This window comes from Syngnathus leptorhynchus, chromosome 4 (genome assembly GCF_054491065.1).
Source record: "Syngnathus leptorhynchus isolate UIUO chromosome 4, UIUO_Slep, whole genome shotgun sequence".
Taxonomy (NCBI): Eukaryota; Metazoa; Chordata; class Actinopteri; order Syngnathiformes; family Syngnathidae; genus Syngnathus; species Syngnathus leptorhynchus.
Genome location: NC_141198.1, coordinates 10,066,959 through 10,091,043, shown reverse-complemented (window position 1 = coordinate 10,091,043; position 24,085 = coordinate 10,066,959). Strand labels below are relative to the sequence as shown.

Below are 24,085 nucleotides of genomic sequence, written 5' to 3'. Positions count from 1 at the left end.
TATAGGCAATGCTCACAAATCAAGATAATCCAACCGCTCCAAAACGCCTAAATTCTTAAGAATGCTTCCTTACCTAGATACTGTGGTGCTTGATGAGCTTGATTCAATACAAATAGGGGGGTTGCCCTATTTTACACACAGGGGGGAAAAAAAATGACATTGGAAAGCCTAATTGGTTCAAGTTGAAAACAAAGGGCATCCTCTGTGTAGGTACTAAGTAGACCCACACAGGAGCCGCATGGGGAGAAATAATGGTGTTTGAGCTATAAACACAATTAGAGAGAAAGAGCCTTTCCGTGCCTGCCTGTTACTTCTCGAAACAGTGACGGCCATCAGTTCACAGCTCCCACTTAACCACCGGGAACATGTTTTTCAGAGGAAAGTCGAGAGGGGAGGATGGAGATCCAAACCTGCCGCTAGTCGCCAAGCTGTTATTAGCGGCTTCCCACTGGCCCAGACAACTGAGACCTGAAAGAGTCAACAGTGACACCGGTCCGGTGCCCCGCTTCTTTGAAGAACTCACCCCAACTTGGCCACAGGAGCATGTTTGTGCTAAGAGTATAATTACAAAAGCTCATAGGGACGACCAAAAATATGGGAACTGTGTGACCACAGCAAGGCGTAGGCCATCTGTGATCTTCTGAAGCTCTAAAGGCAGCAAGTAGCAACGCTGCGGCTTAAGGACAGCTCAAAACAAAGGCCAGCTCCTTCTCCGCCATGTGTTTCAAACATATGGATTAATAAAGTGAGGTTCAGTGCTCTCCACTGCCATGGAATTTGCATCAGTGTTCCGTGCCATCACGTGGAAGGGAGACGAAACCCGGCGTTTTTTTCCATGACTGCCTCCACACACTTGGCTCATCTCCAAAGTCAAAGCTACAGTAGCAATCATATCTGCATCACAGTCTGGGATGACGGAACCCGCAAAAGAAATTTGTTCCCATTACTTTGTGCTCATCATCACATGGGTGCCCATTCCTAGACAAGCAATGATTTTTGGGGTTCTACAATGAGCATTCTTAGATTGAGACAGTCTTTACAAAAGGAAAATACAGCAGTTACATCATGAATGCAATATGCAATGTATACTATACTAGTACTTCGACGACAGTTCTTTATTCATATCATGCCCCATTTAATTTAAGTGAACTTCTGTCGCATTCTGAAAGATCTTGGTCATGTCTAACGATCATCATAAGACTATAGTAGATAAGACATTCTAATCAGAAATACATTGACAACATTGCCTGGATTGACAAATAGCACAAAACATTTGACATTCAACAATCTTGTCACAATTTTTTGAAATAAATATTTTCAACATATTTCTTAACCAAATCTAAAAGTGTTTTGTCAGTCCCAGCTAAAATACATTCACCACTTTCTCTCAAAACCGTAAACCTCACTTTCCCTCACTTGTGGATTTCTGGTTAAGAACACCTGTCTTATATGGCATGCAAACACGCAAGTGGGCCTGAGGTCACAAAATGATTGGAAGGCTAGAATCACGCAAAGTGTCTCTATGAACCAAGTTGGACTTCATGCATCGAGAAGATACGTATCATTTACATCCCCAGAGTAAAGCGCTCACTTAAGATGGACAAATTTCTCCACAAACCTGAAATGTAAACAGAGGGGCAGAATTGTTCCATTCTTCAGTCAGATAATAAAAAATATACTAAGAGTAAAGTTGGCTTCTTCTGTACCACGGAGGAAAAAAAAAAGTCAGTGGAGCACTTGGCGTGTGACATACATCTGGAGGAAAAGAAGACTGACATTTACCTCTTAACAAGAGCGACCGCCCCCTTTCTCGCTCTCTGTCTCGCTCTCTTTTAACCCTCTGGAGTCAGGACGTCCGCTAACTCATTACACATAGACGCTGCCATGTGCGCAAATATATGGTACACCCCCCCACACACCACATAATACAAACAAGCCACTCCCTCGATTTCCTCTACCTCCACAGGGATCTGAACACCCCTCCAACGCACACACAAAAGCACAAGTTAATGGGTCGCCTGGCTGACACATTAACTTCTGACACTCAACCTTCATTTTGACCTTGTTTTTTTTTTTTCCCACCCAAAAGTGCCACATTTACATATATTCAGAAAAATATTTCACTCTAAATATATTTATAGAGTACATAAAGACAGAAAAGTAGTTCAAATGAATATATTGTCCTACAAATCAATTAAAGTATCAACAAAATGCTGAACATCCTTGACATTGTGAAAGATAATTTTATTTTTCCACCCCAGTCTAAAGAAAAAGGCAGCATTGGTTAATTGCTTTTCAATATGGATATAGAGCGACTGTGAATAGTGGAAAAATGAACAGTAATTGATTGACAACCTCATTAACAATGTACGTATAACATTGCCATTGTTATTGGTTTAAAATTTAAATAGCAAGATCCCAAAATACTCTTAAAATAAATGAAAAGGCCGATTTGAATTTGGAAAGTAATTGCTGCACGCGCGCTACTTTCCTAGTTAGGCAGGACTTTTGGCAGCATCTGGTGGCAACTCTAAAGTGCCAATAAGTCCATTTTTTTTAGGGAAAATCTGGGGAAACGTTCCACAGCAAATGGGTCATTTTGTAAATACTGCACAAATGTATACTACGCTGTACTGTACTGTACTGTACTGTATCTTTTGGTCCCTTTGATTTCAATCAAATAGAGGAAAAAAATATATTTTTTACATGGTCATCAAGATTACTTCGCTGACATATGTGCCTTTTGGTCTTTAATGCAATAAATTTTATGATGCTATCACCAAGTTGATTCTCCAGGAGCCAAAGCAATATTTTACTGTAACTCATCATGCCATTTAAAACTCTCATAAATTTCTAAGTAATGGCTTTGGCAACGCTTAGGCTACACACGCACTAATCCACTCATCCAGCCTACATAGTTTCCATCTGATGTTTCACAAGTCGATGTTAGTTTGATGATTGTGGCATGCATTTTGGATGGTGTGTGTGTGTGTGTGTGTGTGTGTGTGTGTGTGTGTGTGTGTGTGTGTGTGTGTGTGTGTGTGTGGCTGCTGAGACGTTTATCTCTCGGTACAATTGCGTGCGGCTCAAAGAGATCGTCTACTGTGATGTGACTGGAAGGAGTCCCGCTGCTGCTACTAGTGTTGCTTTTGGACACGTACACCTTCCTGTGCTGATTTTAGGCTACTGGAGGACAGCTGGTGCACCACCTTTGTGTTTGTGAGTCTGCCTTGGGCTGTCCCCCCCTGTCTCCTCAGAACCGTACATCCACACCTCCTGTGACTCAACCGTACAGCACTCAGCTGTCTTACAGGAAGTGAGGCAAAAGAAAAACTTGAATGCTCCAGCATCCTGTGACGCCAACCTGCTGTCATAGCTTCCTAATCTGAGTACAACACAACAGTGGCCACCTACAGTAAGAGCCATTCTGACTTCCTTAGCAAAAAAATGTTGATCAAACGTAGTAGATAAAATCTGGCCCCAGGGAGGCTGACACATTATCCACTGGAACAATAATATAAATTACAAAATCTTTGGTATTAGTGTAACTGTAAACAGAGCGATTTCAGTCCACAACAGGACCGGTCACCAATGAGAATGAGCGGCCTCAACTAAAAAAAAAAAAAAAAAAAACGGGTTCCACGGGAAGGAAGGAGCCACATGAAGCACTTGTGTGATGTGCACAAAAATGAAAAACAAAAAACCGCGAGTTTATTCAGCATCTCACATGAGTATTGAATTTAGCATTGCTTTAAGACGTTTCACTTGTGACTCAAGTCAAGTACTGCTAACTTGATTGTGGCAGCCTATGTGAAACCCTATGGTCACCACAGCCCGGCAAACAACACTCACAAATAAGCCAGAGCTCAGTTCAGAGTTGCAAACGCGGGCTGTCATGTGACACCTAACTCCGATTATTTATTTTAGTATAAGCCTCTAACATTTAAATGATCTCTGCATTGCTGCAAAAAGTAAGATTTTCCTTTTAACTCTACTCACCGCAATTCCCTTAATGCTGTGGGGCTCTAGACTCTCTGTCTCCAGGCTGTGACCAGGGCCTTTAACCCTCTCCACTTGTCCTAAAAGACACAATTTACAACAATGGCACAAGCCTTGCCAATTTACATGTGAGGAAAGAACGCAAACAACCTTGAGATGACTGAAATGTTTACAGTGTCTTCACGAAAAGAAAGCGCAACAGGGTTGGACGAGGACACAATGTGCATTTGTGTGCGCGAGTGTGTGTTTACAGCACGTAGTCCAATTACCACATCGATACAAAATGGCAAAAGCATTGCGCACAGTAGACGGCATGAAAGAATGGTAGGAATCCACTATCTGATAGGACATCAGACGTACTGTGTCGCCATAGTTACAGAGCTGCCAAGGTGAATTCTTCAGCCACCCTCTAAAATTTCGCATATGTAACTGTAATTCAAACGCTTTATATTACATATGAATTATTGTTGTGTGAAATGGGACTTTTTTTAAACAGTAATAGTGTGGTGCAGATTTCTATCAACTATTAGGCAGAGTGCGACATCATCAAACTCACCTTGTTGCTGTTCATCTCTGATTTGTCGAATGGCTGCTCGAATCATCTTCCTCTCCTCGTATTCGACGGCAGCACGGAGCTACCGAGTACATCCAAAAATGTGCTCAGACTCATTTGATCATTCCCTCTGTATCACTTCATATTTTTACGGTTCATGCTTTATATTCTTTGATAATACAAAAATGTCAACGATTAAATCATTAAAATAGTTGAATTTACACATTTCCTATTCAAACACATGGGCGAGAAGCGACGAGCATCTGGGAGAGGTATTGCTCCCTGTGTGGCTCAAGCAACGACACACACGATAAATGACACGAGTAGTTAATCTCGTAAATTCTAGTGTTGTACTGAGGAAGAAAAATGGCTGCCAAGTGATGTTGCCAATTCATGGATGAAGATTTGTGCCTAACTCAAAAGCGAATAATAAATCGATCTTAGCATTTAATCATTTTAGATGTCCATGCCTAGTTAAAATGCCATCCCTTCGCTGATACTGACCATCTTGGTGAGTTCATCGACATCGCTGATTGCTTTTAGTCTGTGTGAGAGGCCATCTAAAGCCACGCTGGATTCTGACCTGAGAGAGCAACAGAGTGGTTAAAACATGGTCATCATCACTGGCCCGTAACTTCACCATACAAACTATGGCTCCACTGTTTTATATGAAGAGGCAGCAAGACAAGAAATTTCTTAGCTGTGCAAAAAATATTCCATAGTTGGAAATAATTATACTGCGGCAGAAGATATTTGGCAACGGAGACACAGCGGGTTTGAAAAAGACCCATCTCATCCTCTTTTTTTTTTTTGGAATCATTTCTCTGCTTTGCTGTTAAACACTATTTGAGTTCTCCTTTGCTTTTCTTTTGTTGCCCGCACTGTCATCGACCGGCGAACAATCGAGGAAGTTTGCTGCGTCTCACCCAAAATCAGCACAAGCGCTACTGTAGATAAAATATATCCTGGCATCAAATACGAGAAAGCTTGAAGTGATAATATTTGTGTGGAAAATATTGGATTTTTTTTTTTAAACAACACACAAATGTTAATCAAATAGTCAATCAAGCACTTCTCGGTGCAAAATACTATTCACCAAAGAAGAGTGAATATTGCTGATGCTTCATCCTCTCACATCAAATTGCATTTCTGTTTTTTTTCCCCCCCAAAGAGTTTTTCTTGTAATCCAATTCGTTTCTCTAATCGGTCAAACTTGCCAAACATGGATTTTGTGGCTCAACTTCTTAGCGATGCAATTTGGCCTAACTCGAGAGATTTCAAGGATTTGTCACAAAAGGAGCGTACAGCCAATGCAAGCAAAGTTGTGCAGTCTTAATTGCAAAAAAAACAAAAAACTATTTTTTTTTTTTTAAAGTTGCACGTGATTACTGCAATACCAAGATTATCTTTAGGGATGACTTTAAAACCTTTAATTCTAGCATTTCTCATTACGTTTCCGTGAGAAAACTCTCAACTGACAAGAATTTAAGCGACAGATTTCCTTCCACATGGCTCAGCTAAATATTCTAAGAAAGAGACCCCCCCCCCAAAAAAAATGCATTCATAAAACTTCTCTTCTATCTGACTCACAATTTAAATGACTGGTAACTTGATATCAAGCAAAATGGCAACCATGATGGAAAATGGAAAGTCTACCGTGGTTGTCATTTACGATGAACCGACTCTGCATTTCCAGACTTTTCCGACTGGTTTGTTAAGGAATGTCGCTTTCCTAGTACAGTGTATCCATTTCACCTGGACTGCTTTGTAATTAGGACATCCAAGGTTCAGTGTGTTTATATGTGCGGGCTCACCTGTGCTGGTTTTCCTTGTCCTCCTGCTGTTTGAGTCGTGTGTGGCGAAACCTCTTGCTGGCCAACGCGGCCTCCATGTCTTCGATCTCTCTCCTCCTCAACTCGCGGATAGCTGAACGGATGAGGCGTCTCTCGTCCAGATCCACGGTTCCATCCAGCTGCATGTCCACCGCAAAAGAACAAACACAGGGAGCTGAATGATTGAGGTGCAGACATAACAAGGCGTCACAGTCAACCATTTTGCTTTTTTAGTGTACTATTTTCTAAATTATAGTCACATTCAAGGAAGTACAAAAAAATGGCAGTCTTTACAGCTTGAGCTGCACTGACTAAAAAAATCCTGAATGTTGTCATCATACAAGACTGTGCTGCCAATTCTAGTCTGACAGCGGCAGTCGTGAGTTGACCAATAATGTCATTACGTTGATGGGCCAGGAAAGTGATAACAAGCACAGATTCATTGACTGCAACAATAGATACACAAGCAAAGTCCAATGTGACAATACAAAAGTTGTATCCAAAACACAATCTGTGTTTGTTAATATGGTTACAGATGAGTTTCAAATACCTGGATATGTATTTTCCCTTTTTTACTAAAGAATAATAAATAAAATAAATAAAACAAAGAAAATAAATAAAATACAAGAGACCAGTATACATATTGTCCTTTTTTTGCCAATAAGAATAAATAAATAAATAAATAAATAAATAAATCAATCAAAGAGACTCCTCATTCTTAAAAATCTAACATAACTAGGTTTCATGCAAAAGATCATACATAGCGGATTATTTTATTTAGAACGCTGGTAAGATAGCTACAATAAATACAACAATAAATACATTGTCTAGATGTCAAACGTCTTTCACTCCCAATCAAATCCGAGCATTGCGTTTCTAAAGACAGAATGTTTGCTACTGCTCTTGTCTTCAATTTCATTGGAGTGTGCAGGTGTACAGAATGAAGTAGCCGGTGAGAGCGGATTGGTGCTGACAACTGCACGCTGCCCAGACCTCTAATGTGAGGAGATTAGTCCAACCAGGTTGGGAAAAATACAAACAGCTACTGAGAGTGTTTGCTCTCCAGGCCTCACCACTTCAGGCTAATTTAAGAGAGCTACTCATTTTCTAATAATTACAGAGTAAACAAGGCTTTGTGAGCAGCAGAGGGTAGAGGTGTGCTGTGTGCGGTCACAAGAGAGACAGATCTTTCTTATGGCAGACAGCGGGAGCCTGTCAACACATGCAGAGGTGAGCTGAGTGATCCAAGAAAGGTCCTCACACTCAGCTGCACTCTTGAAGGGTATCCTGCTGCTTCGGCCTAAATTGTGCAGCAGAGGAACACCAAGCTTCTCCTCTTCGTAGCAGCTTGCTGGATGTGGTTGTTAAGCCAAACTGAGGGGTCGCCTCCCCACATGAGGAGGCGGGATCTCACCAAGGATGACAAGTGGTTTTTGAGGTCTCGCCGCGGTTTTGGACAAAAATATGCAGTCGCTGAGAGCCGCTCTTGCGCAGTCATTCGTGGAAATTTAAACTGAGACAAACAAGTGAACACGTGCCGAAGAGGAAAGATCAGAGGACGGAGGAGAAGGAAAAGAGCGGTAATGGTTAACAGCGTAGAGGTATGCTGACGAGGATAAAAAGGGGGAATGAAGTTGGGATTGTCTTTGCCTAAAAATGGGCAGAGGAGAACTGGGCGGGAAAGGGGACAGGTCATTCCTCACATTCCTGCTGACTCACAAGGAAAGAGATGTTAGTAGACTCAGAAACTGGGGTCAGCTTGCTTTTTATTTAAACAGCAGGGAATGGTGTGAGGAGGCGACACGGTTTGACACTTTCAATCCAAAGACGGAGTACAGGCACGCACAAAAAGTTTCAGAGTCCTCTGAGAATTGGGCCTTTGTTGACTTTACAACTGAAAGAAACACCTTGATTGAAGTCTTGATAACAAAACGCATCGGGACTTTGACACAAATTCAAACTGCTTGACGTTTAAAATGAGCCAATAAGGACGCAGACATTTGGGTTGAGTACCTTTGGATTGGTTCCTACGTTGAAAGTTGACACATTACCGACCTGGCACAAAGCCAACTGCCGCAACGTTCTTCCTCCGGGCGTTTGAAAGAGAGCAAGAGGGGAAAAAATACGACCAATACTGTCAAGTAATGAGTGACCATGACGACAGCAAATAAAACACCTCAGACGGGAGCACATGCCAACAAAAACAAGAATAGCCGTTAAAGAACCAGAGGGTGAAATGAGTCCAGATGCAGAGGCAGTGAAGGAAAGCAGTGTGTCACAGGAAATATGAGAGGAAACTTCTGCTTACATGGCAGCAACACCACCTTTATGCCACTTACCAAGTCTCATGGCCTTTTTCAAAATGAACCAATAAAACTCCATAGTAGTGCGCCTATGCGTCCAAAACATTCATTGTATGAGGCCGAGAGAAGCCGTTGCGCAAATACAAAACTGCTTTTCACACCACCCTGCTTGCCAACAGATGTGTGAGCCAAAACTCATACACAAGTGGGTCACACTCCAAACACACAAGCTAGTGAAAAGGTTAAGTCTCATCATGTAACAGTCTGAGCTACCTGTCAACAACCGACGCACCTACCATCCGTGGTAGGAGGCACCCTGACTAGATAGGATGATAGCAAAGAGGAAAGGTGGGGGACGTGTAAGAGTGACAACATGTCAGGAGATCAAACAAACTAGGTCACTAATTGCAGATGATATTACATACTAATGATAGCGTTAGTTTCAGAGTCTCACATGCTTGGAATAAACCAGAAAGGCAGGATGTGACTTGGCAAGATACTAGTCTATGTAATGTTGCGATGCTGGCAGGCCACCTTCAAATGTTTGACTGAGGAGCTCAATCAATCACAGTCCATTAAGGTCCGTTGGTGGTTGACTTTAATCCCATCCAGGTGGCAAAATGCTCCGGCTTTACGCCTTTTTGCACCACGAAGGGAACTGAATTTTAACATACGCAAGGTCAGTTTCGTTTATTGGGCCAAAAACGGAATGTGGTCAAACGTGGCAGATGCTTAAAGTTACTCAGGTAGACAAAACATCAGAAAGGTACAATTACGTGAATCTTTAAACTGCGTTTTAATTAGCAGATGTCGGCACAAGATTGGAACGAACTGAAAAACAAACAGACCACTCAACTCAATTACCATACATAGAAAAAAAAAAAACAGTACAGCGTTAAACTGCATACATAAATCTGAACACTTAGACAACCTTTAAACGGAACAATTTGGACTAAAACCAAAAATTCTTGTGGTGAAGGCATCTCTAAATTCACACCAAAACATCTCACCAAAGAACTCAGGCAAGCTGCCTGCTTATTTTTGATTGTGCGGTTAATTTGTGAGGTCACCAAAGAATGTGTATCCATAAAAGATGGAAATATGATGACTACAGAACCCAAAATAAGTGGCAATAGTGACGGAAATATGTCTCTGCCCTTACTGCTCGGTGTTGACCGAGTCAACAGCAATTAGACAATAATAGCATAAAGACACAAAGAATAGAAAGTCAGGAAAGTCCGGAATCGGTCAGCTGGTTTAATTCTGTCAGTACAGTGACCGCACATTTTTTAACGTAACCCCCCCCCCCCCTGGGAGCCCTGCACAGTGTTTTGGTCTCTTATGCATTATAATTTACTTCACCACAAGGAGGAGAAGGTACTTGCAGTTGAAGCCACTTAAACACTCACAGTCTATATGTGAGTGAAATCTTCCTGAAAACTCACTGAACCTGTCTGGACCCTTCAAGTCGACCTTTTGACTCCCATTTTGTATGCGCAGTCGCGTTCCGTTTGCAGCATCGCGTCGACTCGCTCATTTGTGATATATGATGAAAGACCACACAGATGCGCACGTGCATTTCAGAACGCAGGTGAGCGGGTATCGTGGGTGCGCCACAGAAGCTGGAATAATCATTTCCAGAGCACGTTAAGGTTAAAGTGCATCCAGGCAGCAGATGGGATCAGTGAGCTTTTAGCTCTCTGGTGTCAAGACCAGAGGTTTTGCCTTATAAGGACAGAAGACACTTCTTGTAGCAATGCTTCAGGGTGAGTTACTTGCTACCGCTGTACAAATGCAGACATTCAGATGAGCACTTTCAAGAATACATGAAAAAAAAAAAAGTGTACACCCTCCAATGATTTGTCTCAAAGTGAGGTCAAATTCAATTCCGGGAAGAAAACAATGAGTGCAGACAGAAGGCAAGTGCACACCCTGTTGGAAAGCGGGAAAGAGGTCAGGAAAGAGGAGAGCCCTTCAAGGCAATCCGTTTCATAGATGAGGGAATTTCGCTTGCCTCACAGCTGGAAGCTCAACAAAGGAATGAACTCCATTCAAGGTGGAGCCCCATTGTAGTGCAGAGCCCACCGGGCCTGCATAGTGTGGAAACAAGACTGGACAGGGACTGCTGATGAATAAAAGTTGAAAGAATAAATGTACTTGTGGCAACATGCTTGCTTTGACTGAAGCTCCACGTGCCGGGAAGATAAGATTTCAAGCATAGCTAGTATGTAGATGCGAGGACAGACAGAGACATGGGAAAACACTGTCCCGCTTTCCAGTCCACAGAGCAGAAACAAAGACTGGGACACATGGCGGAATGCATGGATGTTAAGGGGGGGGGCATAAATGACATTCTATAGAACACAATAGATGAATACACTGAGAGACTATTTAAAATTTTAATGCAAAGTGTTGTGTTACGGTGTTTAAAATTGGGGGGCGCAATAGCGACCTTGTAGGTTCAAGCCACACTAAATTTACAACCTCCGGATAAACAATGGGCTCCAAAGCAAATTTGGCCTAAAAAGAACAAATATTTCCGTGTTCCCAAACAGTTTTGAGCCAATATTTTTTTTTTTTTGGAGTATCCTGGAACAAGAGGCAAAAACAACACTTAAAAGTTGAAAGATTCTGTGAAGCATTAATCAACTCAATATAAGGTATTTATTTTAAGCAATTGAAGTGTTGAATGATACACGCTTCATTTATTTTCAAGACTGCACTTTAAAAAGAGTTGTTTCCAAGGTTAAGGAGTCTTGCTTCTCTCATTAGAGACCAAGAAGAAAACTGGGAAGGAGAGTACATAACATTTACAGATAAGATGGCATTTTCCGGAGTGGTTACCACATAGGAAACGGGGCTTCTTCTCATTGAAAAAATGTTACCATGCCAGTTTCTGCTGAATATGGATAAGCCTCAACAGGAAAAACACATAAATTATTAGTCCAAACAGATGCGCGCTGACTCAACTTTAATAAGAGTGATGAAACTAGCACTACTTGAACCGATGAGCTATGTTTGATATCTCCAGAAGCCCGGAGCATGAACAAAAGTGAGCTAAAAATCCAAACATCAACATCCTCCTGATGACTCCAGCAAGATGTGAGGAAATGATTCTTTCCTCAGAGATTTCATCTCGTAATCCACATTTATCTGTGCCCACGCCACATGTTCTGTCTCTTTTATTGAAGTAGAATCCTCTTCCTCCCTGTTGTTTAAGTAAAAATATATTTTCAAATATAAATATTTCTTTTTTTTTTTTTTTCCTTGTCGTCATGGGTCTTACCTGAAAGTGTGGTCATAGCTGTGACTACAGAATTTGACATATGCAAGTAATGCGACTCAGCTGGATGTAGTAACAACAACAACACTATTGTCGTCCACGGTGGCTGTTTTGTTTGTACCTCTACTTTGTCCACGGCGAGTTTCTATTTTTTTGCATAAATATAATTCTCCTTTCGTTTTTGCCGATGGCTCTAAATGACTCGATGATTCAAATATAGTTTGATGTGGGATTCATTTTGACATCTATAGCTGAGATTATGGGACAGAAATTTGGGGTCAATCACTGTAACACAAAAAAAAAAATACATAAGGTATGTGCATCAGAACAGATGTATAAGCATGACAGGATAGCATTGCTAGACGTCTTTGACAAAAAGCAACATTGTGTGCACTTTGTCAAACGTGTAATTCACTTACTGGAAGAATGTAATCACATTAGCACACCAACACAACCGACATCCATCTCTGAGACATTTATTTGGTCATCTACGTGTTTAAGTGCCACATTATTCCATTACGGGACAATGATACTGCCATAATAGTAACACAGCACCTCTTATTAAAGAGCAGCATTCGAAAATGACAAAACAAATGCTCTCTTGGATGATGGAAAAAGAGCTGAACTTTAATTCAACCTCAGGCTGACGAAAGTATAGATGGGAGAAAAAAGTTGCATTGTTTCAGTGCAATAAACTCAAAGCCCCAAAACTAAATATAGACTTTGAGGCGTATAAGACGGAAACCGAATATGACCATTTATAGTTGTAGTGACAAAAGAGGTTTCCTGTTGAATCCAAGAAACTCATTCTAAGACTTTTTATCTCTGTGCTGTGTATTGGGATAGGTCGAAGATGTCAAAGCTTTTTGTTCGAAGATAACTTGTTCCCATTACAGAAGAGAACGTGTCCTCACTGCTAAAACTGATTATGGACATTTACAAGTGCATTATATAGGAAATATGTAAACATCTGTAAGAATGATGGTGGGCTCGGGGGGACCAAAATCAGGGTTAGGGTCCATTATACAGACCAAACTTATGATTCTTCCTTGAGCTCCAAATGGTCTTATTATAGCTTTTCTGCAAATAACTTTCTTCAAACTTTATATTCACTGAAATGGTTTTATGGTTTGACGTTCCATGTCGCACATCTGTTCCTTTGGTATGTCCATAAAATTCTGCTCTGTGTGAAGGACATTTATGGACAACAGGGTAAAAATATCTGAATCGAATGAGACTAATTTATTGAAGCAATGGTAAAGTTCATTATTGTTGTTTCCATGTTGCTGACATGTTATATAATACAGCACAGTTTGGCTGATTTATTGCTCCCCTGTTGATGAGGGTGACATTTTTCAACATGTCTCTTGGGGGGGGACAACAACAGAGAGCTGACAAGCAAACTCATTCATCCACTCTCACAGTGCTAAGACGCACACAAGTCCAGAGAGGCTCATAAAATAAAGGCCGGAGAGGTGCCGTATATCACGGGGGCCTGATCACAGCGCAAAGCTGCTACATCTTAAACATACAAATGCTTCGAGATCACCAGGAAGAAGGGATAACAACTGGTAGGAATAATTACAAAGCAATGTGCCAGGCATCCAGCGTGGGAGATCAACCTAAGAGGTGCCATGCTCAGAAAGACCTCCTACGGTGGCCATGTTTCTTCCAAAATGACTGCATTAATAATGAGCAGGAAGAAAAAAGTCAATCTTCATTCTTAAGGCAGGTTTGAAGAGCTAATAAGGAGGTTGAAGCACCTTGCCAGATGCCGCACTCGGTAAACCACCTGCTCGTCTTACAGGTTTGACTCCCTGCATAACCCACGTATTGATAGTTTCCATTCTCCAAGCTACAAAGCCATTTTCTCAAAGGCCAGAATGAATTATCTTTAATTATCATTTATTGTTGTACTTGATGCTTTGCTATTTTGTCAACATACAAAGTAAATGTTACAAATTTTGGAGCGCTGTCAACGCTTCCCCAAAAACCGTTTCAGCGCTCAGATGAAGAAGGGAAAATGCACTTTTCTTTTTTTTTTGCACGAGAGCGCTGTGTGTGCAGGTTTTGCAAAACAAAACAAAAACAAGGACTAATGCACCTTTTCTGTATAGATTTTTTACCGGATCTTGGGGTAGGGGTTATAGCGCCACCTGTTGCTTTGGAGTGTTTGACTGCCCACAACTTTTCCCATTAGTTCAGTTTCAATTTTTTTATTTGAACATTTTGAACTATTAAGCCGAGATTTTTATTTCCAGAGCGGGGAGGGAAAAAAAACCTTTAAAACTGCTCAAATAGGAGAGTACACAGTAGCTTAAGCAGGTGATTTAGTTGGACGAGCTTGAGCTCTAATTCTGCCATCTAGACGGATGACCACACACATGCTGTGCAACTGCCACACAAACTTGGACACCAACTGGTTATTTTTTGGGGGATATTCAAATAGTTGTGGCCGAGCGAAAAAGAAAAATGTCGGTTGCCTGGTTGCAATGGAGGGGATTAGATGCGCAAATAAAAAGCAACCGGCGCTCTGAATAGATGAGTGGCGATGGGATTAGCGGCTTTAGAGAGGCCGCCATATGACCTCCTGACCGCTTAGTTCATCAAGTACAACACAGAATGGGAGCGTGTGCTCATTAATAGCTGCTCCACCAAGAACTTCAATGAGAACCGTACCAAGAGCCGTGTTGAAACCGGATAGCAGTCCCACGGGGATGTGGAGAGTGGAAAATGCGGACTCTTCTGTCACCGCAAACATGTTGAGTGAGAATGTGGGAGTTTGCTGACCTATAAGGGTGATCACGTTTGAGGAAGCACAACAGGATGGAGAAGCTCACTCGCCATTGAGCTCTTTCTGTGATTAACTCAGCATCACATGATGACAAAAGTCTTGGATACTAGCGTCTGCCTCATTTCATTGTTTTGCTCCAGCACAATTCTTAAAGACAGGTTTTGCATATGTATAAAAAGGTAAAACAAGTTGCTTTTGAATAAAGAGGTGCTGACTTCAGCCAAATACCAGATGACACCATGAACTAATCACCAATCAATCATAGACAGAGCATCACTTCCACTCACATTCACAATTCCACACAGTGGGAACTGAGCCCTTGATTCCTACACGGAAATCAGACGCCCAACCACTGCACCATCAGGGACCATGAACCAAATCCCCCTTGCTAAAATCTCTGGTGAGATAAATCCAAGTTCATCATTACTCCCACAGCTCTGCTCTTTGCCTTTTTAAATAGACTCATAAAGTGTCTGATCAAAGCATTCAGGACTTTAATTACAGCTATTACACTGAAATGGGGGGGAAATATGGTAAAGTTTATCTCTTTGGTGATTTAGGGGAAACTTGGCAAGATGATTACAATTTGGGGAAATAACACGATAAAAGGTCAAGAGAACATTACATTCCCCCCACTTTGTTCCAGAGTAAACAAATCTTTTCTTGTCTTAATGAGTGAGAGCTAAGCAGGGAAATCAAAATGTGAGTTTTTTTTTTTAAACTAATTCTTGGGAAAGCAAGCTTGTGAGAATAAAGTCTTTTAGACGTGAACACACACAGAGTTGTCTCTTGACAGTAGGCAGTCACCAACTGAGCATTGGTTGTCAAACGTATTACTTGCACCACATCACACTCAATCGCGCATAATCAAGCTGACATTTGTTTATTATAAGAGGAGGACCTTATTAAATCACATAACTGAGCACAAATACAGCAACTACACCCCCCCCCTTGAAAAGCTATTCTGTCCGAACATAAACTGGTTAAATTCTTTTCACAGGTGTACAACAGTCACTTTACAAAAGTGTGAATAAGGATTTATGATGGTGACAGTTTGGCCTTCGAGCAGATTATTGTGAGAAGTCAATTAGGTCCTAAGGCAAAATCTAAACAAATCACAGGTTGACGATCATCCTGGAACAGATTGTGTTTCAAGCTGTGGTATTCAACTGGATTGTAATTTGAATACCTCTGCCAGTGTCAATCAAAGGTACGCATTATCACCTTTGTAAAAGGTAGAACTCTAATAGAGCTTGTGTAATGGATCTAATTATATTGTGCCGGTATGTCAAAATGTTGTGGTCAGTATTAAAAGAAGAAAAGGAAGCCAGAGGTCAGATGGATAAATGTACAAATGTCGCATAACGATATGAGGTGTGCTGGAGGCAAGTGAGTCAAACTGCCTCGGAAATATCCCCCATGTCCTCCAGGTGTCGTTCGGAAAAAAACAAAACTCATGTTGCACTCTTTTGATATATTCAAGGTGTGACTAAAGTCAATAAATGAAGATGCAGACACTTATCAATGAGTGACATGATGTCTGAGCAGAACCAACGTGGAGTTACACAACAGAGAGGAACTTGCTGTACTTTGATTAATCAGCATTTGATGACTCACCTATTGCATACTTAAGAATGCAGACATGCCTCAATTTTTCACATGACTAATCTCTGTGACTCCTATACATCAACACAGTTTACAAATGTGGCAAGATGCAAAGTGGTTTGCATTTTTTTTTGCATTGGAGTTCTGAGGTTAGGCTTTGAATCTTGTCTACGTTGCTTGAGTTCTATGTTTTTAAATTATAGTGGAATACCAAAAACATTCATCTGAGGCAAATTGAAGACTCTATATTGTTTGATTGTACCGGTATGTACCTGACATCTAGTTAAAAATTTAGCTGGCGGGCTCCAGTTCACCCGCAATTGAGAAAATAATAAATACTAATAAAATAAATCAAGTCTCTTGTTTAGTTGACATTGGTGAGTGACTGGAATAATTTTGTCTGACCTTTGGAAAACAATGAACTCCTCTGAATGAAGTTTATATTTGACTGCATGTAAACAAATGCGATTAAAAAACCTACAATGGAAATTTCAGACAAAAGTCACCAATTCAGATCTAGTGTGTCTTGACAGTTCATCAGGTCTGCCACAAGCAATTAACTAATTCATCTAATTGTACTTGATTGTTCCACAAATTATTTCATCTCCATATATCTTGGTCCATCTATCCATACTTACAATGGAAAACCAATAACAGTAGATGGTATTAATTTAGATGTACTATTTTCTTTCATGTGACATTTTTCTAGAGTAAAATAGGTGCAATGTCCAAATAAACGTTGACGAACACTTATATGAAAACACAACACGGTCTCCAAGAGAGCTGTCAACCAACTTCCAGAGTAGATGCTGTGATCAACAAGGGCATCCACGTTCTTTGGCAGCGAGAGAAAATCCTCGTGTCTACTCACCAAAGCTCGGAGAGAAGACTCATCCAAGGCAGCATAACTTTCCTGAGACATTTTAGACATGTTGTCTGGTTATCACACTCAGGTGACGTGCAACCCTCTGAGGCTTTCAGTCCCACGTAGGTGAGACTTCTTGACTCCCGACGACGACGTTCCACCTGTTCGACTTTGCTGGCAATTTTTGGATCAAGTGTCTTTTCTCTCTTTTACTCCGCGAGGGTAATTTTAAAAGTTGCAAAATTAAAAAGGTGGAGCTTTTCAAGAAGAGTGCATTTTGTAGATCAGCGCCCTGAGTGAAAGTATGAAGCCGCCACACGTTCACTCAACAGGGGAACGTTGGCCGCTTTTTGAACTGCACAATCAGAATGGACGGTGTAAGCCCCGCCCCCTTTGGGGCCGGACGGCTGCTGCTCCCCGCGAGCGTTGAAAGCGCACTACTTCGTGGAGCCATTTACAACCGTACAAAACTAAAGACATTTTAAATCTGACAATCGCGAGATCATACTTGTGCATAAAAATGGAATGCCATACATTGTAGTGGGAGGCAATCGTGGAAACAAACGTCACTAAAACATCTACATATGTGCGCATGAATTGTTTTACTGATGAGGACAAAGAGCAGAGTGATAGAATATTGCATAAATGCTCAAACAGCAAGATTTGTGCATTGAAGGTGATTAGTGGCCCAAATCCCATGGAGCCTGCTTAAACTACTATAAAGCATTACTATAAATCCAGACCATTAGAAGGGATATGTTGTTTTTGTTTCAGTGAAAGCCAGACAAAATAAATAGTCATAATTTGGATTGGATTATCATTGTAAATCATAGGCCAAAAGGAAAACATGCATTCACACTCAAGTTTTGTTTGTTCTCCATAATTGTGTATTTGTGTTCTTTCAAATCAGAGCACAAAGTGTAGACGTGAACATTTATTGACGTTACAAAACACCTAAAGAGAGTCACAGAGTTGAGAGCATTGACATGGTAACGGTACACAGAGAATGATCATCCACATGCATGAACAAACACCAAACCAGGAGATTTCACCATTCACTTGTTCCTCTCAGGTACGATTTCCATATTTTACTCATAATTGATCATCTCTTTTAACAAATTATTTGCTGCATCGTTCAGACATTTGTGGCACATGAGTACAATTACACAGTATACTGTAATTGCATTTCTTTGATATAAAACCTTTTTTTTTTTTTTTTATCCGTGACACGTAATGTAAATGGAGACCAAACAGGAGACGGCTGAAAAAGTAATTGCAACGAGGCAAATCTAAGGATAAGGTGAAATCCATCAAATATTAGCTAAATTACTCATGTATATTTAATGGTATAAAAGAAGAGTCTATTAAGGTTAACATGAAGAAATAATCCAATTAGGGATGGTGAAAAAATTTTTTCACAACAAATCAAAACAATTTTAGTATCAGCTGAGACAAATGTAGAATATTCAGAGCAAAACCAAATCAACCTCAGTTATTAAATGTAAAGTGGTGTTGCTGCTGACACAGGCACTTATCAGATATATATTTCAGATTTTTAAACATGGACAGAAACAAAAAGCAAAGAGCGAATAAACATCTTTGTTGCCGCATGTTGCAGAACTCATTCTTCCTGCTGATCTTCGTTCTGCTTCTTAGGGGGCTGTGAATGGGAGAAAGGTCAATAAAAAAACAAAAATGAGTGCCAAATAAAATTGTCTAGACTCGAAAGGGGGAAATCCACCCTTCAAAAGAATTTAAACATTCTTTTTATTCCTCCTCATTAAACTGGCATCTTACAATGTGAAATGGCTGACTGGATGTTTCACATTAGCGTGTTCATTGCAACAATCGTCTTGCTCCAAACAAAGGCAAACGACGGAGCTTAAAATGTTAACTGTACCTTTGTTAACACATTCCTTCTGTTTCCTCTCCCTTCTTTGTTCTCTGTTGAATGAAGTCTGACACATGCAAAAAAAAAGAAAAAAAAGAAAAGACATCACTTCTCACATCTGGTGTTTTAGCACAAAATGTTCAAATAACTATGCTTATGATTACGTGTCCATAAAACGTACCCCTTTAGATAGTCCGCGCCTGGCTTGTCAGAGTCCAAGAAAGATGAAAGCGCTCCTTCCGTTTCTCTGCCATGCTGAGCTCTGTTCTGTGCTGAAACCTCACAGTTGGATGTTTTTCTCTGACTCGGCCGCCCAATGTAGCCTCTTTGCCACTCCCTTTGGTTTTGTCCAGGTGGGACATCTCCAGCCAATCCGAGATCTTCATCCGAGACGTCACCTGTATGCGAAACAAACATCTCTCAAAAGTGGTTCCCATGGCTTAGAATTGTCAAATGCCTTTTTAGCATTTATAGTAACACTGTAATGCATTTTATGATATGTTATTCATGCAGCGATTATTTCTGTCCATTCCTCAACCATTCGTGATCTAACCGAATGAAGACTGTGGATAACAGCAGTACACAACCTTGGTGCTTTATTCTCCTGTGAAAATCTGGAGATGTTTGTCCAAACGCGTCCTTGGCTTGAGTTTTTTTGAAAGATGCTTTTGTCATATTGTTAAGTGGAAAGGCGGTCTGAGGGCGCATGTCACATTTGTCCTGCATGGGAAAAGACACACACAGAAATAAGGTCAAAAGACACAAAGCTGATGTATTGGCGTTTTTCCTCTAAGTAACAGGAAGCTGATCATTAGGAGTTGGCTAACCAACCGGAGGAGCGACATACCTGATGATGAAAGACGACAGCCTCCTCCAGCGCAACGCCACAGAATTCGCATGGAATCACCACGTCGCCCTCTAGTGGGCTGGCTGGTGGACTGTAGGAAGCCGGTGAGACGGATCCAGGGAAGGTGGGGATGTTAGAGGCCAGCGTATTTGGGAGGCTGCGCATCATCCCCGTAGCATTCCTGACCTCTTTAGGAGGAGACGGCGGTTGCTTGCTGAAGGACGCAAAAGCAGACGCGGGGCTGCAGCCGGTCTGAAAAACAATTTTTAAAAAAAGTGAAGACTTTTCAACAAAGACTTTTCGGATGAAATTGGCGGACGTCTCGAAAAGATTATCCTGTGGCGTATGTTAAGAGTGAGTTTTCCTCACCTATAATTTTGGACTTGACTTTCTCTTTAAAGAGATAAACAGTTTGATGACATGTTCACGCAGGCAAAAGCTGCCGATAAGCAAAGGTCTAAAGATAAAGAGAAGGCTGCTACGTAATATCTGACAAGATAACGCCATTAGTTACACTATATAAAATGATACACAAACAACAGACAATACCGAAGGCATTATGGGCTGGGGAGGAAGTTGACATTTCTCTCTTGATGTCTTGACTCCAGTGAAACGCCAACACAACCCAATCGTACTGTTTCTAAAATATTTGTTAGATTGCTTGTGAGTGATGTTATTAAAATGTCAAACCTGATGCAAAATAAGGTCCTCTTCAGGAAACAGCTCTTCACAAAACTCACAGGGAAGCATGATGTCTGTAAGAAATCATTGACATTCCCGTCAGACCATCAAAGTGTACTGTTGGAAAGAAACACAGTGGGTGCTTTTTAACTACTATTTACCTGTCTGATCACGCTCCAGAAGGGCACTTGTGCGAGAGGGGAAGTTTGTGTAGTTGTTGTTGGATGTGGGAAGTTGACAGCCAGCAGAGCTGTTGGGCAACTTGGTGTGGTCCCAGATGTCACTCCAGAGACTGGCTTCTCCACCACCAGCCAAGGACTCGCCGTCCGTCTGCAAGCTGAGGGCCAGCATGTAGTCGAGGCCCGATGAATCCTCGTCTTGAAGTGGCCACGCGCTGCTGCGACTCAGGATGTCGTTCTCTTCGACTACAATAACAACAACGGTTCAACCAAACATTGTTCAGCAGAACTGGATGGATATTTTTTTTGTAGTTTGGTATAACATTTTTAGCTTTGAACATACAATGTTGAATTCTTTCTTGTTATATGTTGAATTTGTGTGAGTGGGCAAAACTAAAACCATATAATTATTAATATCGCTATTTTTCACCTGATAGCGGTAGCTTTGTGACAAATGAGGTTCACAGCAACTCAATTTCTACTTTAACACCTTTAGGCAATATTCATTTGTTGCAATTCCATAAATGAGATAAACTATATGTATATAAACATATTTAAAAAAAAAAAAAAAAAAAAAAAAAAAAAAAAAAGATGAATGAGAAGAATCAACTCACATTGGGCGGATGTCATATTCCTTGGGGCAATATTCTTCCAGTCTGTGCTTCCTTGTCTTGAAGCATTGTAAAATGTGGACTCAAAAGCACGGGGAAAGACCTGATGTTTCGCTGCACTGAGGTTGTTCTCCTTGGGGCCTCGCTCTTCGGTTCTGAGGGTGTTTCGGATGGAGTGGCCTTCAAACCAAGGCTGCAGCTCTGCCAGACTGCGACCGGAGTAGCTGTTGTTCCTCTCTTGGAGCAGCGTGGGACTGCCACATAACATGGGATGAAGGGCTTTTTCCCTCAACATGACATTGCACTTGCACTGCGGGCAGGGCTCGGTGCGAGCGCCACAGTAATCCTCGTGCTCTCTGGACTGACTGAAAGCAACCTCCAGTTCGCAGTACTGGCATGCCACCAGTCTCTGAGAGCAGTCAGAGTTCTACAGGAGGGAAAATTGTGGAAATGCAAGATTAGTGAAGCCACTGAAGGATGAATCCTCTATTTCTTTGTCTTCAAAGACTGTTTAAATGTTCTACACTCAGGCAGGACAGTTAACAAATGCTGAAAGCCTTTCTGCGTTATAGTCAAAGGTTCTTATTGTAACATTCAGCTGGGAAAAAATATTTACACTTTTCTTGGAAGCGACGCTGCTCTGTTTCCTATTCTTTGCTACAGTCTTTTCTTTTCTTTGCTACAGTCGTTTAAGAAATGGTCTGGAAAGGGTCATGCAGTGAGAGGACCAGTCTGACACCTAACACCACTTTGAGAGTGGTGTGTTCAGAGAGGCACAGAGTTCCTAATACAGAGAGCATATCACTGACACTGGTCTGCTGCCATCTACTGGTGAAATATAAAATAGGTTTTCGTACATGTCTATTTTCTATCTGTGCTTGGGCCAAGAGTGCTGACATGCCACGCATGATTAATTGGCTGCGGGCCGGCAGAAATTTGACCACAGGCCGCATTTGGCTCCCAGGTCAGACTTTGGACATGCCTGCTGTAAATTGTCTATAGGTGTGAATGTGAGTATGAATGGTCAGTTTATATATGCATTGAGCTTGTCTGGTGACCATTCCAGGTTGTACTCTCCATCTGCATCTCAACCACGGTTAGCTGGGATAGATTCCAGCTCACAACTATTTTTTTTTTCTTGGTGATGAAAAATCCCTTCTTAAAAGAAGTCAAGAAAGAATAGACTGCAGAAGGTGGAGAATAAACTATATGAGAGCAACCTTTTCATGGATGCAGCTAAATTGAATATTCTTTATCGGCCATGTCAGAACCGGATCCCAAGCTTTTCACTTAACGAAGACAAATGGCCACAATGAAGGTGACTGCAGTGACTGCACTATTTTAAATATGTTGTAGTGTCAGACAAAAAACAAATAAATATATTTATACATCTGTTAATGTCCTGGCGCTAACTGGAATAAAACTGATAATTAATAAATACCTGGTGAACTTCAATTTGATTCTTATTTATCTTGACGCCACACTTGCATGTAATCTGTAATGAAAGGGGGGGGAGCATTAATAACTCAGAATTGTTCAGATTTGTTCTATTAGTCCTGATTTGACTTGTAAAAAACTATTGCAGCACTCATGCATAATATACAACATTGCCTACACCTGCAGGATTCTTAAAATGTATACTATTACCTGGCTATGCTCCTGCTGATTGTGCTCCTGCAGATCTGAGCGTGGCACCGGCTCCTGGCACACATCACAAAGTGCGATGTTTCTTCGACAGTGGATCTCATGGGTAGTGAAGTTTGCTTCCGGAATGTCATGTTTACTACAATATAAAAAGTACTATTAACAATGGAGCATTATTCAATACAAAATAAAGATGCTTGACTAATTTGAATTGTACGCTTACCAATTACCGCAGAACTGAGTTTTTTCATTTTCCATGATCTGACTGAAGCCTGCATTTAATTACAACAGTATTACAGCGGTCCTTTGAGCGAAATTAAATGACATCTATTTAAAGCAAAAGACGGTAATAAAAAGACGGTTTAGTTGAATAGTTAGCTTACTTTGTAGCATACATAGTACTGCGTAGTCCATTGAATAATCCGAACTATAATAGACAGTCATGTATTTACATAAGAAAATGACAGTGGTTGACAGATCTTTCACTTCTGCTTACCCAGCTAGTTAGCGTTAGCAGACACAGAAGCGGTCTTCAGTAGCGAGGAACAACAAGCATCTTCACCTGAAGCCAGCGGGACTATTTTAACCACACATAAAATATAAATGGCGTTCAAACAGGCGCCTGCAACCCTTCTACGCAGCTTAGCAACGTCGTTAGTGTAGCTTTGCCTGAGCTAATGCTAACCAACTTGGTGCTAGCAAACGAGCTTGGCGATCGGAGCCAAGAAACTATCGCATCATCACAGTTCTGTCAACCGGAACAGGTAAAAGAAGTGATGTTGCAGTCCTATAGTCTTACTTAAAGCAACCATGACGGATAATTTGAAATAACAGTAGAGAATAAATTAGAAAATCGCAGACGCAGGCTAGTAGCTACAACTCTCGCACGATCATTCAATTTCTTCTTTGCTACGTTAACACGAGTGTATCACTTTGCCCAGAGTCTTGTCCTACAGGCGGTCCACGTATGACAAAATGAAGAGAATGTAGAATCCTAC

At 41.1% G+C, this 24,085-nt stretch overlaps 2 protein-coding genes across 5 annotated transcripts in view; both read right to left on the bottom strand.

The window, feature by feature from the left end:
* smtnb (smoothelin b) overlaps window positions 1-17,567 on the bottom strand; it is a 35,131-nt gene extending 17,564 nt beyond the window's left edge. For all 3 annotated transcript variants that reach the window (XM_085908983.1, XM_085908981.1, XM_085908982.1), the window contains exons 1-5: window positions 17,241-17,567; window positions 6,367-6,524; window positions 5,057-5,135; window positions 4,556-4,634; window positions 4,000-4,079 (exon numbers count right to left, since the gene is read on the bottom strand). In XM_085908983.1, coding sequence (XP_085765109.1) covers window positions 4,000-4,079; window positions 4,556-4,634; window positions 5,057-5,135; window positions 6,367-6,524; window positions 17,241-17,300 — 456 coding nt within the window. In that variant the 5' untranslated portion in view covers window positions 17,301-17,567. The remainder of the gene's footprint in view (window positions 1-3,999; window positions 4,080-4,555; window positions 4,635-5,056; window positions 5,136-6,366; window positions 6,525-17,240) is intronic.
* Window positions 17,568-18,155: 588 nt separating this feature from the next.
* On the bottom strand, window positions 18,156-24,072 carry trafd1 (TRAF-type zinc finger domain containing 1). 2 transcript variants are annotated; one of them, XM_085910832.1, is made up of 12 exons: window positions 23,584-24,072; window positions 23,311-23,414; window positions 23,091-23,226; window positions 22,885-22,938; window positions 21,447-21,870; window positions 20,815-21,078; window positions 20,663-20,727; window positions 19,973-20,224; window positions 19,713-19,845; window positions 19,307-19,523; window positions 19,135-19,192; window positions 18,156-18,894 (listed from the first exon to the last, which is right to left on the bottom strand). In XM_085910832.1, the coding sequence occupies exons 2-12, from the start codon at window positions 23,343-23,345 to the stop codon at window positions 18,856-18,858; spliced, it is 1,677 nt and encodes a 558-aa protein (XP_085766958.1). In that variant the 5' UTR covers window positions 23,346-23,414; window positions 23,584-24,072; the 3' UTR covers window positions 18,156-18,855. The 2 variants fall into 2 exon arrangements, with proteins under 2 accessions (XP_085766958.1, XP_085766956.1); XM_085910830.1 differs by having other exon boundaries at window positions 23,311-23,359.
* Between the last annotated feature and the right edge of the window lie 13 nt (window positions 24,073-24,085).

What these genes read in the sequence shown, in the direction of transcription:
- trafd1 (XM_085910832.1), bottom strand. Translation starts at nt 23,345, where the DNA reads ATGGAAAATGAAAAAACTCAGTTCTGCGGTAATTG. An exon ending in ACTCAGTTCTGCGGTAATTG is followed by an intron (nt 23,227 to 23,310) that starts GTAAGCGTACAA and finishes TTTATATTGTAG; the next exon opens with TAAACATGACATTCCGGAAG. An exon ending in TCTGGAGCGTGATCAGACAG is followed by an intron (nt 20,728 to 20,814) that starts GTAAATAGTAGT and finishes GATTTCTTACAG; the next exon opens with ACATCATGCTTCCCTGTGAG.